General features: G+C 49.0%; 1 protein-coding gene across 4 annotated transcripts in view; it reads left to right on the top strand.

Moving 5' to 3' along the window:
- Positions 1 to 17,186, top strand: part of PRMT7 (protein arginine methyltransferase 7) — a 49,358-nt gene extending 32,172 nt beyond the window's left edge. For 2 of the 4 annotated variants that reach the window (XM_059153038.1, XM_059153041.1), the window contains exons 9-18: positions 5,768 to 5,895; positions 6,331 to 6,466; positions 7,895 to 7,978; positions 8,570 to 8,617; positions 9,259 to 9,348; positions 13,720 to 13,881; positions 14,954 to 15,028; positions 15,799 to 15,959; positions 16,657 to 16,753; positions 16,962 to 17,186. In XM_059153038.1, coding sequence (XP_059009021.1) covers positions 5,768 to 5,895; positions 6,331 to 6,466; positions 7,895 to 7,978; positions 8,570 to 8,617; positions 9,259 to 9,348; positions 13,720 to 13,881; positions 14,954 to 15,028; positions 15,799 to 15,959; positions 16,657 to 16,753; positions 16,962 to 17,138 — 1,158 coding nt within the window. In that variant the 3' untranslated portion in view covers positions 17,139 to 17,186. The remainder of the gene's footprint in view (positions 1 to 5,767; positions 5,896 to 6,330; positions 6,467 to 7,894; positions 7,979 to 8,569; positions 8,618 to 9,258; positions 9,349 to 13,719; positions 13,882 to 14,953; positions 15,029 to 15,798; positions 15,960 to 16,656; positions 16,754 to 16,961) is intronic. The other 2 variants (XM_059153039.1, XM_059153040.1) reach the window with 2 other exon arrangements.
- Positions 17,187 to 17,318: the final 132 nt, after the last annotated feature.

Here is a 17,318-nt window from a genome sequence, read left to right as displayed (position 1 = left end):
CTGAGATCATGGCCTGAGCCGAAGCCAAGAGTTGGCCCCTTGACTGAGCTACCCAGGTACCAGTCAGAGAAGAGTTAAAACAACAGCAGCAGCAAAAAGGCAAGGGAACCCATGGTAAGCTAGAAAACAGACCTTGGAGTCTGCTGAGTTCCTGCACGGCACCAGCAGACACGAGGCCGCAGAGGGGTGCTGGCTCACATGGCGATGCTCAGAGCCCCCACCCCCAGCCCCCATGGAACCCCAGGGCCTCAGCTCAGCTTGGAATGGAGGACTGTGGTCTGTCTACAGCCTCGTTTTCTGTGCCCTCAAAATCTTGTGTAGCTTAATAGAAAGTGGGCAGAGGATGTGAACTACAGAAAAGAAGTGCATGGTTTTAACACAAAACGAAAAGCTCTTAAGCCTCACTTGTACAAGCAGTGCAGATGTAAACTGCATTTAGACCTTTATTTTCCACCTGTTAGTGTTAAAGTTCAGAAAGGTTGGTGACGCGCTCTGGGTAGGTGCTGTGGGGAAAGGCAGGCCCATGAACGTCAGAGCTTCTGTGGAGTGTGGGGAGACACTGTCTGTCCCTGTGGGAAGGACACCACTTCTAGATGTGTAGGCTCTGGGTAAAGTTGCATAGGCGTACAATGACGTGTGTGCCAAGATACTCACTACAGCCCTGACTTAATGAAAAAGGACCAGAACACCCTAGAAGCTAGCAATAGGGGACTGGCTAAGTCTGTTGTCATACATCCATTTAGAGGGTGAAGCAGGTCCCTGAGCACTGCTGGAGAACAGTGTCCAGGACAGTTGATGAAGTTCTAGAACCTAGGTGAGGTTCGGTGGGCTGAGGTTCGGAGCCGATGACCAAGAAAGAATTCTTGAGACATCTTTGGTGCAAAATGGTGGTTTATTAGAGCACGGGGACAGGACCCGTGGGCAGGGAGAGCTGCTGCCCCGGGTTGTGAGGGTAGGCATGTTATATACCTTGCGGTTGGGGGAAGGTGAGGGGAAGGTATGGGAGGTTTCAACAGAGTTCTCACGTGTTAAGGACGGCCTGCAAGGTGCTGGGGGAAGGCCTTGCCCTTATGGCTTGATCAGTGTCGTCTTTAGGTCAGGCACTAACATCAAGATAATTGGGAGATTCTTGGTAGGGTATTATGATCCTGCCATCATTTACATTCCCTTCTACCTCAGTCTCCTCCAGTTTATGGTGGGAGGGAGACATTAGGGCTTCAGGAACCGAAACTTATTTGCCTCTGGAAATTTGTGCTATTGATAAGGTAACCTCCCTGTTTAGGTCTCTAGGACATCTATAGAGCAAGGGAGATTCCTGTTCTGCAGGATTGCGTTCCCTGCAAGTTAACTGTTTATCGTTTTATGGCAGTCAGGGGTGCCTGAGGAATGCTACACATATGGAGGGGAGCAGGTGGAGAGGGGGTGCAAGGCGCCAGCTTTTGCTCTGTCCTCAGCCAGCCTCCTGCTCCCTCATCACAGTCATTAAATAAACACAAATAAGAGGTGCAGAACAGTGTGTGGCGTGCCAGCGTTTGTGTTATTTAAGATGAGAATATATGTGTTTATGACTTTACGTGTGTGGTGGGTGTGTGCGAGAGTATCTTTGGAAGCATTTATAGAAGTTGGTAAAAGTGGTCGCTTCTGGGAAGGGGGCTGGAGGTGAGGGGTGGAAAGGAAACTTAACTTTTCACTCCATGACCGTTTTGTATGTTTTGAATTTTCTCTGACGTGCATGTATTGTCTACCCTCTATACACACACTCAAAGAGGGGGGAAGTGGGAAAGCCGCTTCAGTGCTGAGAAGCCAAACCTTCTTTGAGGGGCCCGAAGACAAACTCAGGACAAAGCACAAGCTGACACCACGCAACCCCCACTCCCAGCCCCAGGTGGGCTCTGTGTGACATTCCTCAGGCCTTCCTGCTGTCCTAAAGCCGAGGGAAGGAAAAACAAATGATTAACTGATAGAGATCGAGGACCTGAGTCTCTTTCAGTTTACGAAATGTCTTAGTGATTTACAAGAAAAAAGCATTCTTATCAATAAAACATTCTTATTAATAACCCAAAGTCCAGCAGGAGACTCCCAGCTGTCTTAATGCTTTACTAGAGGAACAACAACCTTAACTTAACAATGCCGAGGTCTCCAGTATCTTGGAAGTCCTCTTAGGATATGAAAATCCTTTTGAAACTTCCCTTTTCCTTATCTCCCCCAACTCCCAGGTATCTAATCAGCCACCTCACACGGTCCTGGTGCGGCTCTTTCTGCCCACGGCTTCTTTTGGCATGCTTTCATAAAAACACCATTTCGCACCAAAGGCGTCTCAAGAATTCTTTCTTGGCCCTTGGCTCCAGACCCTACAACTTCTCCATTTCCATGAAAACCATCCCTTCTCTACCTCGTAGGCTCTGCGCACCATTCTGTCTGTATTCTGTTGTTACCATATGCTGGGCACTGGATTTATCTCCATTGCTGCCCTGTTAGTTCTGGGTGTACATGGGGTGACACCGGGGGACGGCCTGTGCTGCTCCTCTGCTCCCTGAGTTAGCGCTTAGGCCAAAGGGTAATGACTGCTGCAGGATTGCAGATGACCCTCCCCACCCCTGGGCCTGTGAGGTCCCCCATCTCCCCTCTGCCCTTCGGCTGCCTGGCCCTCGGTGGCCATGCCTCCAAGCAGTGTATATGAACTTCTTTGTGCACAGCCTGGTCTGTAGGCTGAGCGTGAGTTTGGAGGTGGGAGGGGGCTGGTCAGAACTCACCCACGGAATTGAGATAGACACTGGGCTGCTTGCTTCCTCTCCAGGAATGTGATGGATGTAAAATTAACATAAGAATGTTAAATGCTAATACTTTCATTTGCACATTTTCACAGTGCTGCCTGTGTGGTTTTGGAATACAGGGTGAGGTTCACTGGGGTAAGGTCCAGAACCCCTGACCAAGAAATAATTCTTGAGACATCTTTGGTGCAAAAAGGTAGTTTTATTAAAGTAAGGTGACAAGATCGGTGAGAAGAAAGAGCTGCTGCCCCAGAGTCTTGAGGAGTGGTGATTAAATACTTGGGAGTTGGGGGAAGTTAAGGAAAAGTGACGGTTCAAAAGAACTTTAATATGCTAAAAAGGACCCACCTACGAGATACCAGAGGCTCTGGGGTTGCCGTGTTAAGGTTTCCCCTTCTAGCAAAGGGGTGTTCTCTCTAGCAAAGTGTTAGCGCTAGGATAGTAGGGAGACTCCTGGCAGCTGCGGGGTGAGCTTATGTTTTGTCTCCAGCTGCCCTTCTCCCTCATCACTACTGTGTATCTTCTTATTCCTTCAGTCCTCATACGAGACGTGCCCAAATTGAGACCGAGGCACGACCCAGCCTTTTGGAGCAGGGCCTCGGGTCTAGGCCACAGTGGTTGGTGCTTATTTCCTGACTGGGGTTTGCGTCCTCACTTTACCGGCAGTGATTTAATGGACTGTTAGAAATTTGAAGAGCTGCAGTGGATCTCCCTCATAACTTCACTGAACTGCTCTTGGTCTGAAATATATTCTACGCCAAGGGCCAGTGGGTTCAGTCAGCAGCCCTCAATTTAGCATTAGGACCTGGGAGGCTGGTGTGTGAGGACAGGATGGTCAGGGAACTCAGAACCATAATCCAGGAGGGGTTGGGGAAGGCTTCTCTTGTCTTTGGGTCAGTTTGCTTAGTAAGGAAAAGAACAGGTTTTAGAAAATCAATTTTTTTTCCTTGTTAGCATTTACTTATTCTGTATCGTGTTTAGTTACACTGACATTTTTTTTTAAAGATTTTTATTTATTTATTTATTTGGCAGAGAGAGAGAGAGAGAGAGAGAGATCACAAGTAGGCAGAGTCAGAGAGAGAGAGAGAAGCAGGCCCCCCACTGAGCAAAGAGCCCAATGCTGGGCTCTATCCCAGGACCCTGGGATCATGACCTGAGCCGAAGGCAGAGGCCCAATCCACTGAGCCACCCAGGCGCCCCTACACTGTCATTTTTTAGCTGTTATGTTCAAATAGACATTTTAGACACCTAGAAATGTCATTCACCTGCCTTTTGGTTAAATTCAGATCTGGGTAGGCAGAATGCAAGTTCCTGAAAAGTAGGGCTGGTGTCAGCTCTCTTTGCGTCTGCCCACAGTGCTTTGGGAGTCTCCCAGGGACCAAGTTTTTCTTAGTTCCGGCTGGTAACAGAGAATGAACACACTCATCTCATCAGAATTGAGCCAGGCATCCACTTTTTAGGATGGTTCTTTGTTTTTTAAAAACAGGCTTTAAAAAAAATAAAAAGAGGATTAAAGATTATGAGAGTAATAACCCTCCTTGTGTAAAATAAAAAGGAGACCAAAATCACTCGGGGTCCTGTCACTGCAGAGAGCTCCCTTTTGATCTCTTTCCACATGCAGGAGATTGTGGCGCTGGTTTCTGTTTTCATGCTGCACGGAGTCTGCAGTTACCATCTTCAGTGCCTTCTCATATTCTGTATAAGGATTTGTAGAGCCATTTCTGAGCCGCTGGACCTTTGGGTTGGTGCCAGTTTTTGCTAGTCTGGATCTGTAATAAGGGCGTTCATGTGAATATAGCTTTTTTCCTTTAGTTTTTCTTTACCTTTTTTTTTAAACTTTTCTTTTTCAGTGTTCCAAGATTCATTGTTTATGCACCACGCCCAGTGCTCCATGCAATACCTGTCCTCCTTAATACCCACCACTAGGCCCAACCACCTCCACCCCCAGAACCCTCAGTTTGTTTCTCAGAGTCCACAGTCTCTCATGGTTTGTCTCCCCCTCCAATTTCCCCCAGTCCCTTCTCCTTTCCTTCACCCAGTGTCCTCTGTGTTACTCCTTATGCTTCACAAGTAAGTGAAACCACCTGACAGTTGACTCTCTGCTTGACTTACTTCACTCAGCATAATCTTCTCCAGTCTCCTTTGGTTTTTCTTATCAAAGAATTCTGTATACAGGGTTTGTAGTGTCAAAAAGGATGAATGCAGCTTATTAAAAGTTGACTCTGGATCATCATAAACTGTTTAGAATTTAAAGTTATTTAGAGTATTTTAGTAATTTAGAGTAATACTAAATTTAGATTCCAGGTCTTTAAAAACTATTTCATATTATTTTATTTTTTTAAATTTTTTAAATTTTTTTGAATAAATGCACTGTACTAGGTGTGGAGCTCAGCACAGGGCTTGAACTCATGATCCCAAGATCGCGAGTTGGAGTCTTACCAAGTGAGCCACCCAGGCTCCCCTAAAAATTTTAATTCAAAAGAATAAACAGAACAAGACCCTTCTGTACTATTTTCCCAACTTTTTATTTTGAAAAATTCTAAATCAACAGAATAAATGAAAATAAATACTGATATGCCCTTTACTTAAATTTCCCAGTTGTTAACATTTATATGTTTGTTTGTCTCTTTCCCCATCTTCCATCTCTACTTCCCTTCTTCATTGCCTACACACACACACACACACACACACACGAGGTGGAGGCATGCATATGTACACATGCACACACATGGGGTGGAGGCTGGAGTCCCCTGTCCTGAACCCCTCTTGAAGACCACATTGCTTCCTTCTAAAGCCAGCAGCGCTCTAGCAAGCTTTCTGGCCATTAGCCACTCACTTGAGAATTCTCCTCTCTATCTCTTTGGCAAGAGTAGGCATCTGTAGTCCACAGCATGGTCTCCCTGCAAGCGGGTTTGGGCTTGGATTTTGACTTCTGGATTAGAAACATTGCCCTTCCTGCAGCTTGGGGACGGTTGATTCTCTGTTCCCTGTTTCAGTGGCGGGACCACTGGATGCAGTGTGTGTACTTCTTGCCACAAGAAGAGCCCGTTGTCCAAGGCTCAAGCCTCTTCCTGCTAGCCCACCACGACGACTACTGTGTATGGTACAGCCTCCAGAAGACCAGGTATGCCCTGTGTCTTGTGGGCGGGGCAGGGGTGTGTGCTCTGGGCCAGCGACTCTGTGCACTTCTGGAAGTTCACCTTATAAACCCTGTAGAGGCATGAGTGGGCAAGTTTGCCTCTGAACAGAGTGAGAGTAAGAAATAAGAGTGAAAGTTTTGTGACTGGCGCTGTTAGTGCCTATTGTCATGTACTCAGAAGAGGCTGCCCTGGTTGTAGGGCCCCCATTTGGAAGAGACCTAGATGAGAAGACTTGAATTGGGGGGTCTTCTAACCTCTAATGCCCCTTTGCAAGCACGTTCCTAGGCTCTTGGCCTCTAGAGGTTGGGGGTGTGCCCACCACCTTTACCGGGCAGATCCCTGAGCCATGCCTTCATGCCTGCCAGTGCCTAGCAGGTCATGCTCATCATGTGTGTCTGTCTGTTCATTTCCTGGCCTAGCCCCGAAAAGAATGGGAGAGTCTCCCCACCACGCCCCGTGTGCGACTGCCAAGCTCATCTGCTCTGGACCCGGCCTCGGTTTGGAGAGATCAATGATCAGGACAGAACTGAACGATACGTCCAGGCCCTAAGAACGGTCAGTGTGCAGCCCCTTGGGTGGTTATAGGCAAGAGGGAGTTGGTACCATGGGCTCCAGCTCATTTTCTACTTACAGTTGGTTGGTTTTGATTTCTGTGCTTCCTGGTTTTCTGGTGGCTTCTGGGTGGGCCCTCAGGTGGTGAGCCAGGGAGCATGTTACCAGGCTTGTTCTCTACTCTCCTATGAGAGCCTCTGCCTGGGAGTCTTACCCAGTCTCTGCCTTTGTCCCTCGAAACATGTTGCCTTTGTGGTCACTAGCTGTTGCTGTGGGTGATCCCAGTGGATTCGGCAACCCCATCCTTCCTTTCATCTGCCTCCTTTCTAAAATTTTTTAGTGGCGCCTGGGTGGCTCAGTTAATAAGCATCTGCCTTTGGTTCAGGTCATGATCTCGGGGTCCTGGGATCAAGCCCCACATTGGGCTCCCTGCTCTACGGGAAGCCTGTTTCTCCCTCTCCCCATGCTTGTGTTCCCTCTTTTGCTCTCTCTCTGTCAAATAAATAAATAAAATCTTCAGATAATAATAATAAAAAATAAAAACAAATAAAATTTTCTGAAATATATATCTGGTTAGGGGTGCCTGGGTGGCTTAGTTGGTTAAGTGACTACCTTCAGCTCAGGTCATGTTCCTGGAGTCCCAGGACTGAATCCCACATTGGGCTCCCTGCAGAGCAAGGAGTCTACTTCTCCCTCTGAGGGCTCCCCCTCCCTGGCTCGCTCTCTCATTCTCCCACTCATCCTCTCTCTCTCAAATAAATACAATCTTTAAAAAAATATATATACACATATATGTATATATATGTATGTATGTGTGTATGAATGAATGAATGAATGAATGGATCTGGTTATATAACTCTCCTGCCTAAAAACATTTGTTCCCTGCTGCCTGTAGCTGTGGTCTCTTAGGCCAGGACCACACACAGGCTTTGGAGGGGAGTCTCTTGGGCCTCTTGGAGTTGTATGCAAAAATATGTGTGCATATATGCAAATGGATGCATTTTTGCAGGAGGGGGATCCAAACTGTCTTAAGTTTCTCTCCAAGGGTTCTGCGACCTGTAAAGGAATCACTGCCTTTGGCGAGTCACTTGAGGGACCCACAGCTATTTGTGCTGTGACCAGAAAGGGAAGAGATTGGGAGGCTGGGCTTTTTAGGACAGCTTGTGGAGAGTCTTTCCTGACAGTGAGGTCTGGGTGGGGAGAGGTGGGTGAGGTGGGTACGTTGGAGGGCGGGGGCTGCTACTGCTTGGCAAGCCTGACTGTGGGGACCCAAGAAGATCCAGCTGGGTGTTGAGGGTGTAGAATCGGATCGAAGGATCACAGAGTGAGTTGGTGGAGTCAGAAGAAGGGAAGCATTTCTGTTAGCGCGCCAACAAAAATTTCTTGACCTACCGTAAGAAAACCTGTGTTGAGGTGGTTCTTCTCCCGCAGGTGCTGAAGCCGGACAGCGTGTGCCTTTGTGTCAGTGATGGCAGTCTGCTGTCCTTGCTGGCCCATCACCTTGGGGCAGAGCAGGTACTGGACAGGCGCCGTTCTGCTGGTTTTCCGAAGGCGGCTCTTGAGTTTGAATGTTACGTGGTCTGGGTACATAGTTCTGTGACTCAGGCTCTTTGCAGAGCACAGCTGCCATGGATGCAGGGACTTTGGGGTTGATCGCCTCGGTGTGCAGGCAGAAGTGAGGCTGTAGCTGTTCCTGTAGAGCTGCAGTTCCTTGTCAGAGTCTGCACCTTGTAAGGGCCAGTGCGGCAAGGGGGAGTGGTGCAGGGGCGGCTGGGTGGCTCAGTCTGTGAAGCCTTCCACTTCATGACCTTCCACTCAGGTCATGATCCCAGGGTCCTGGGATCAAGCCTCCCTGCTCAGTGGGGTGTCTGCTTCTCCCTCTCCCTCTGTCTCACCCTCCTCCCCCCTCTCGCACACACACACTCTCTCTCTCAAATGAAGTCTTTGTGGGGAGAAAAGGGGATGCTGTCCCCATGGGTAATGAGCACAGGTGGACTTGGTTAGGTGGTACCTTCTGCCTTGGAATGATCTTGTTGATGTTTGATCTTTAGTTTCTTTTTCTCTCAAGTCAATCTCCTACAACTAAGAGCATGGTATTCTCTTTAGGTATTTACCATAGAGAGCTCAGCAGCTTCGCACAGACTGATGAAAAAAGTAAGTGATAATGGTTGTTACTGAAATTATGAGGGGACCGGGTGGGGGCCTCCCTTCCTGCGTCTGGGATTGATGGCTTTGATGCTGTGTTGGCACTAAGGGAGCTAGTGAGAACCCCCTCCATCTTGAGAGCTGGCTCAGAAATCTGGGCTGTCACTGGATAGTAGCAAACCTCCAGACTCTGCTTTGTGTTTTGTGGCTTTTCTCCTCACTTCACATAAAACTAACAAAACTAAAATCTTTTGCAGTGATACAGCTGAGCTTATGATTCGTTTTGCCACCCGGTGCCCAGAGAGTCACTGCTCACAAGCTGACCTGACTAGTTGGTCCTGTGACCGTTATTTCTCCCCCAGATGATTGGCTTTGATTTCTTCTTCTCTGAAAGAAACTCCCAGAAATACAAGCCTGTTGCTGGGTCTTGCTTACATGCCTGCAAGAGAAATTTGTTTTGCTATTACAACATTTTGCTAGTGATCTCATCCTTGGGGCACTGGATGCCCCTGGAGGAGAGAATTTCCACAAAGCAGATGAAAGTGGTCCTCTAGAACTGTTTGGCCAGAAAACTGCGAACAGACCAGGCAACTCTGAGGGGTTGGTTTTTCCTGGACAAAAAGAGTACTTTCATTTTTTTTCTTGTTAAGATTTTCAAGGCTAACCATGTGGAAGATAAAGTTCATATAATAGAGAAACGGCCTGAGTTGTTAACGTCTGCAGACTTGGAGGGTGAAAAGGTGAGTGGCGATGGCTCTGTCTTTGCATGGAGGGCGCAGCACTGCGCTGATCTGAGTGCCCCCTTCTCGCGGCTGCAGGGGGGCTCCCACCCCTGCCTTGGCCGCTCTCAACTCTAGCTGATCTCTGCTCTTCTGAGGGAGGGCACAGTGGCTGTCTTGAGACGAGCAGCTGCGTGTTGTGGCCTCTCTGCCGTCCTCCTTCCCAGCGCTCCAGCTCCACTTGCTCCCGTGTTTTGGTTCGCCTTTCTGCCTACTTCCTGCCATGGCTGCCGTTGCTCTTCTGATCATCTGTCCCCCATGGTAGTTGGTCTTCTGACCACCCCACCCCACCCAGTGTGCCTCTGAAACTACTCCCACCCCTTAGTGACCTGAGAAACCAAACACAGTCTTCCCGCACATTTCTTCTTACCAGCCTCCTGGACCCTCATGACCCAGAGGCCTTCTTAACACATTTCTTTTTAGGTCCATAAGAGACTGCTTTTTTTAGGGGCACCTGGGTGGCTCAGTCGGTTGAGCATCTGACTGTTGATTTTGGCTCAGGTCATGATCTCAGGGTCCTGGGGTCGAGTCGCCCTCGTGGAGAATCCTTAAGGTTCTCTCTCTCCCTCTGCCCCTCCCCCGCTCACATGAGCTCTTTCTCTCTCTCAAATAAATAAAATCTTTAAAGAAGGAGAGAGAGACTGCTTTTTCCAGGTTTTTATCTTTCTAGCTGCTCTTTCTCAGCTTCTCATGGGTTTCTGTTCCTTTACTCAATCCTTTTAGCAGTATTTCTTGGTACTTTCTCCTTGTCTTTTCTGTCTTTTCTGTCTGTCTGTGTCTCTTCTCTGGGTGATCATTTCCCATAAGGGAATCTTTGGCCGCCAAAGCTGGGACTGCAAATCTCTTATGTCCAGGGACCAACTGGATAGCTTTCTTTACATATCTGCAGGCCCTTCAAGCTGGAATCGATCATCTTTCTTTGCCAACTTTTTTTTTTTTTTTGACAGCTTTGCTGAGAATTGATGTGCCATAAAATTAACCCATTTCAAGTGTGCAATTCAGTGATTTTTTTGTAAATTTGTATAATTATACAACTATCGCATATTTCAGTTTTAGAGCATTTCTGTCACCTAGCCCCTTGACCCAGGAAAGCACTGATCTGGTTTCTGTCTATAAAATAGTGTTTTCTGGGCATTTTATATAAGTGGAATAAAACGATGTGTGAACTTTAGTGTTGGGCTTCTTTCACTGGTCATGCCTTTGAGGTTCGTCCATTTGTAGAACATGCTGGCATTTTGTTCCTTCTCAGTGCTAGATAGTATGCGGAGCGCATGTTGTTTCTTCGCTCACCTCTTGGTGGGTGTTTGGATTGTTTCAAAACCGACTTTTGGCCTTTAAAATAATGCTGCTGTGAACTTTTTTTTTTTTAAAGATTTTATTTATTTGACAGAGAGAGATCACAAGTAGGCAGAGAGGCAGGCAGAGAGAGAGAGAGAGGAGGAAGCAGACTCCCTGCTGAGCAAAGAAGTGGGGCTCAATCCCAGGACCCTGAGATCATGACCTGAGCCCAAGGCAGCGGTTTAACCACCACCCAGGCGCCCTGCTGTGAACTCTTTTCTTTCTTTTTTTTCAGTTTTAGGAGGGAACTGATGCAGCTAGGTTTTTAAATTTAAATTTGTTTAGAAGTTTTATTTGTCCATATAATCTCTGTGCTCAACATGGTGCTCAGAATCATGGCCCTGAGATCAAGAGTTCTGTCCCCTTCGGGCTGAGGCAGCCAGGTGCTGCCATAGCTGCTGTGAGCATGGACAGATGTCTTTGTGAGGATATATGTTTTTAATTCTCTGAGATGCAGAGGCTTGGAATCACTGAATTGTGTGGGTTTTTTTTTTATACTTTTTTCTTTCTTTTTTTTTTTTTTTTTAAGATATAATTTATTAGAGGGAGAGACAGTGACAGAGGGAGCCCAAGCATGAGGAGTGGGAGAGGAGGAAGCAGGCTCCCTGCTGAGCAGGGAGCCTGATGGGAGGCCTGATCCCATGACCTGAGCGAAGGCAGACCATCCCAGGTCCCTGAGATCATGACTTGAGCCGAAGACAGCAGACGCTTAGTGACTGAGCCACAAAGCACCCCTTCATTTAACTCTTTAAGATACCACTACACTGTTGGCCAAAGCATCCCCACTAGTAACATGTATGAAAGTTTCAATTTTTCTCTATCTTTATTGGCACTTCGTACTGTCTGTCATTTTTATTATGGTCATTTTAGGTTGTGTAGTAATGTCTCATAATTTTGATTTGTATTTGCCTAATGACTAATGTTGAACTTGAACACCTTTGCATATGCTCATTAGCTGTCCTATGTCTAATTTGGCGATATAGTTATTCTTTTGCCCATTTTTTCCCCCATGCTTTTTTTTTTTTTAAAGGAAGAATGTTTTTGAGATATAATTTACATACCATAGAATTCACCCACTTGAAGTGTGAAATTCAGTGATTTAGTGCATTATAAGGTCATACAATCATCACTACAATTTGTTTTAGAACATTTTCATCACCTAAAAAGAAACCCTGTGCCCATTAGCAGTCACTTCGTGTTTGCCCCCAGTCCTCCCAGCCTGTTGGCAGCCCCCAGTCTGCTTTTTGTCCAGAGATTTTTAGATTCTGGACACTGCATAAAAATGGAATCATATGAAATGTGTGGTCTGTTTGTGGTTAGCTTCTTTCAAGGTTCATCCATGTTGTAGCATAAATCAGTACTCCATTTCTTCTTACTGCTGAAGAATATTCCATTGCATTGGAGAGACCACATTTTGTTTATCTGTTCAGCAGTTGATGGACACTTGGCTTGTTTCTGCTTTTCAGCTGCTATGCATGTGACTGTCTGAATACTCAGTCCAAGTTGTACTTGGCTCTGCCTTCAGCTCAGGTCATAATCCCAGAGTCCTGGGGTCGAGACCCTCATCGGGCTCCCTGCTCCGCGGGGAGCCTGCTTTCTCCCCTCTCTCTGTCTGCTTCTCTGCCTACTTGTGATCTCTGTCTGTCAAATAAATAAATAAAATCTTTAAAAATTAAAAAAAAAATTAAAAATACTCCGGTTCTATAAGCCACTGATAATGGCACACCCGCTAGCCTCCAGGTCAGTAGAGTAGTGACTAGCAGGGGTGAGACCAGGCTTTCTTGCCTTGTTCCAGTGTAGTAGGGCCAACTCTTTTCTGTCTTCGGTGTTTCCTTCTGCTTCTTCCTTACCTCAGCTGGACACCCAGGTGTCATCTTAGACTGGCCCCTCCCTTGATGCCCATCTGCTTGGGCCACCCCCTGGGTGCCCTGTCTCCTCAGCATCTGCCACATCTCCCAGTCCTTCTTCTGTACACTCTCTGCTCCTTCCTTGGACCATTGCAGTACTCAACCAAGTCCTCTCCTGTGCCCATGCTTCCCGTGGCTGGTGTCTCTACATGCTTCATTCAGAGGGCTCTTTCTAAAACACATTTCTTCTTGGGCACCTGGGTGGCTCAGTTGGTTGAGCAACTTGATGGGGAGTCTGCTTCTCCCTCTGACCCATCCCTGTCCCGTGCTCTCTATCTCACTCACTCTTTCAAATAAATAAAATCTTAGAACAGAATACATCTCTTCTCATTTTGAACCCCTGAGGAAGGCATTTAGAGATCTCTTATCTCCAGGAAAGAGTCCAGTGCCCTTGACCTGTCATCATCTGCCTTTGGACTACCCGGCTCCTCTCCATTTCTCTGGCCTCACCCTTTGCTGATCCTACTGTGTTTGCTCGTGTAACAAGCTCCTGAAGGGCCTTTCTGTCACATCTGTGCTTTTGCCCCTGTATCCTTCTGCTAGCATCCCTCGTCTTGTGCTTTTCTGACTCCTAGTCATATGTTTGTTCATTAATTTGGCAAACATTTACTGACCATTTGCTCAGGTCCAGGCACTTTGTAGGGTGCTGGGGTACTGTGCTGCCGATGTCCCCACTTCTGTGGTGTTCAGAACCTAGCAAGGAAGCCTGATAGAGGAGCACTGATGAGCTGTGAGTGGGGACCTACTAACAGGATGCCATTCAGCCCTTCTGATGCTGTTCCTTCTGGGGTCCCTCCACATGCTCCTTCCTCGCCTCTGCCTGTCAGCAGCTTACCACGCTGTACAAGGATGGCCCCAGCTCTGTCTGTTCCCGTTACCCATCTGTGCTCCCGAGGGCAGGGCTCAGGTGTGCTTCTCATCTTTGTGTCCTTCAGGGCAGGTGCAGACCCAGCGTGCTCACTGGTTGCCTGAGTGAGTGAATGAGTGCCTTTTTATTTCCATGTTTCCCATGACACTTGTAACCTGCCTTCACTCTTTAGCTAGCTCATTCTGACGCCTCGGTCCTGTTTCTTGCTCTGGTTGCCAGGTCTCTCTCCTCATGGGGGAGCCGTTCTTCACCACCAGCCTGCTGCCGTGGCACAACCTCTATTTCTGGTATGTGCGGACCGCCGTGGACCGGCATCTGGGACCTGGTGCCGTGGTGCTGCCCCATGCCGCCTCGCTGCACGCTGTGGTTGTGGAGTTCAGGGTAGGCCACCCAGAAGTTGTTGCAGAAGGGGTGGGAGGTGGGGGTCCTGGTTTTCTTGCAGAGACCTTGGGTGCAGGTGGAGCAGTGTGAATCCTAACGATAGGAGGCTCTGCTTTTCTGTGTCAGCACACTGCAGGGTTTTATGGAAAAGGCTTGCCTTTGTACAAATGCAGTAATTTGGCATATGAAATGGAAATGGCTGTGTGTTGTCATTTTACAATTATCCCTTATCAGAATAATTAAAAAGCATAAGTGAAGAGTTTCAGAAGACATGCTGTTCGGCTCGCTCTGCTCTTACTAAGAGCTGACGCTCCTTAAAAGCATTTTGAGATGTAAAGTCAGCTTCTTTATGCAAGAAAAAATTGAAAAGCTTCATTTTAATTTTCTCATCAAAGCAGAACCAGTCACAAAGTCGTTTTGGGAAAGGCATTTCTTCTTAAAAGGATTTTGAAATGCTTTCAACCTTAGAAGTAGAGTGAACCTTCTTTGATATTTCTTTGATAAGAGCAGCTTCATCTGTTGGCAGCTCAATGGCTCTGTGGCTTATTTTCTGGGCATTTCTTCCCTGTTGTTTATTTACCTGATGAGATTTCCATGGGAGTTCTGGCTTTTGAGGCCCAGGAGGGAATGGGACGAAGAATTGGTGGGCCTTTGTGCACTTCTGGTCCCCTCCTTCCCATTGTCCTCATGCCCTGATCATAGATGCAGAGTCTCAGGAACTAGTTTACAGACTTCTTCCCAAAGAAACCCCATCCCAGTGGCTTTGGCCGATTGTCCACCTTTGGGAGAGGACTTGGGGGTCATGTGAGACTTGGCAGATTTGAGCGACCATCCTGGATCCTTGATCATCTCTCAGCCCTGTCAACCTGGGGCTCTCTTCCAAGCGTGGGGGAACATGGTGTGCCTCAGGGTTGGGGCCGGGCCACCCCCAGCCTGATTTCACTGACACTTCCTCTTATTGTCATGACGCTTGCGTGCCTGTGGGTGGGTGCGGGAGCTGGTGTGCTATCCTACGGAACCTGTGATAACCGTCTCCGGCTGAGTGTCACCAAGGGCTGTGCCTTCCTTATAGGACCTGTGGCGGATCCGGAGTCCCTGTGGTAACTGTGAAGGCTTTGATGTGCACATCATGGATGATATGATTAAGGTTGGTGGGGCCCCACTTCCTCCCTACAGTGTTCTATCCACCCGCTTCACATGGCCACGGCGTCCTGTCCCTCGCACTTGGCCTTCCTTTACACAGTGCAAGTGGGCCTGTGGCTCCTGAGTCTGGCCCCGTTTCATACCCCACCCATTACCCCTGCCCCTTGGGCTGCACCCTGCTTGGCTTTACACACTCTCCTTGCTACCAGCTCGTATGTGACCTTCAGGCGGCAGCCCAGAGGTCACCTGCGGGGCAGCGTTCCTGCCTGGCCCCGTTCTTAGCTGAAGGCTAGTGTCCCCAGGCACTGTGACTCCTGTCTCGAGCCCCTGGACTGGGAGCCTCATGTAGGGATGACCTGGCAGCTGTAGTGCTCAGGAAAGGTCACTGAATGGGCACATGTCCAAGTGCCAGATGTTGTTTTGTTTTTATTTTGTTTTGACCACTGCAGACATTGGCTCTCAGAGTAGCTGAGGAGACTGGCCGAGTCATCCCATCTTAAAAGGCAGATGATGAGGCTTAGGTGAAGCGGCTTGCTGCAGAGACACTTGAGTGCAGTAGTGGGCAGGGAGAAGGCAGCTGGTCTGCTCCAGTTGCCTGTGGTCTTTCTGTGAGGACACACTGTCCCAGGCGACTGCGGCAGTTATTCTGAGGGACCTGGGCCAAGGGGGTGAAGGACCACGGGCCTAGACCTTGGAGACTGGACATGAGCCCCTCATCCCTAGGCTGTTGGCTCTTTGTTTCTGCACACCCTCACCTCCCCTTAACCTTCTCAGCGTGCCCTGGACTTCAGGGAGAGCAAGGAGGCCGAGCCCCACCCGCTGTGGGAGTACCCATGCCGCTGCTTGTCCGAGCCCCAGCAGATCCTGACCTTTGATTTTCGGCACCCAGTCCCCCCACACCCGGTCCGTGCTGAGGGCTCCATCGAGCTGAGGAGGTGAGAACAGGTTCCAGGGTGCAGCAGGTGGGGAAGAGAGGGTGGGGCCTGCTTTCAGTCTAGTTACTGCTCTGGTGGCTAAGCACTTACTTCCGTGGCTTTCACGTGGGTAGGATGGCCTCCTTATCTGGGCCTTGCCCTTCCTGGTCCGAAGTGGCCCTGAGTCTGTGGCGGGTCCCCACAGCCCCTGGGTGTGTGCAGGTGGAGAGGGAGAGCCAGAGTGGGCTTTGCACATCCCCCCACATCTGCAGTGCCTGTTGAGCTCAGCGGCATGAGAATCAGAGCTGTAGAGAAATGTGATTTTTTGGTTGCTATGGTTACTCATTGGGCCATTTTTCCGGAACTCTGTTGGGAACTAAAGCGGCTTAGGAATTGGTAAGGGCTGCTCATTGTGAGGCACGGTTGGGCCATCCAGCTCCAGCGCCCTTCACAGGGAGGAGCTGCTGCTTCCCTGAGGAAACACTCTGGCCCCATGGTTCCTCTGAGTGCTTGGACAGGGTACAGGGAGCAAGTGGGGCTTTGGTTGTGGTTCTTTTTGCTCAATATTTTCACTAAGTAGCCTTTAGCTAAGTAGCCTTCCTGATTGGGCAGGAAGGAAAGACCAGTGGTTTCTGGAAGGCAGAGGGAAGCTATAGCTATGCTTGCCCGTCTTTTGCATGGCTGTTTCTCTGTGGCCCAACATCCCCCCTACCCCCAGGCCTGGGAGGAGCCATGGGGCCGTCCTGTGGATGGAATACCACCTGACCCCGGACAGCACTGTCAGCACCGGCCTCCTGAAGCCTCCAGACGACAAGGTAGTGCTGTGTACCTGAGTCCCAGAGCAGGCCAAGCCTGCGAGCTGGTGCTCCTCTGGGTATCCCTCGCATAGGCAGCCAGATCGCGACTCCTCCGTGGCCTGGGCCCGAGCAGCAGCTTCTTGTGGCGAGTGGCCCTGGGCTGGAGGCTGACCAGGAGGGGGCTCCGGTGCCAGGAGCCCTCACTATCTTCTTGTTGCTTCTACAGGGGGACTGTTGCTGGAACCCGCACTGCAAGCAAGCTGTGTACTTCTTCACCAGCCCGGACTGCCGGGTCCCGCAAGGCGGCCCTCGGACCGTCAGCTATACCGTGGAGTTCCACCCCCACACTGGAGACATCAGCATGGATTTCACGCTCTCAGACACCCTGGAGGACGGGTGCTGACCCTCACTTGTTGAGAAATAAAGTGGCCCGAGGGCTCTGGGCTCTGAATGGTGTGAAGGCCCCTCTCTTTTCAGGGCCCAGTTAAATCTCTGGGCTCTGAGGAGCCCTCTTCCCTTTTTGCATTTTTGCACCGCCAGTTCCTTGCTTTGGGTGTGACAGGCAGCACACCCTCTGCTGACT

Source organism: Mustela lutreola, chromosome 16 (genome assembly GCF_030435805.1).
Source record: "Mustela lutreola isolate mMusLut2 chromosome 16, mMusLut2.pri, whole genome shotgun sequence".
Taxonomy (NCBI): domain Eukaryota; kingdom Metazoa; phylum Chordata; class Mammalia; order Carnivora; family Mustelidae; genus Mustela; species Mustela lutreola.
The sequence above is the reverse complement of the archived record's forward strand: the minus strand, read 5'-3'. Positions and strand labels throughout refer to the sequence as shown.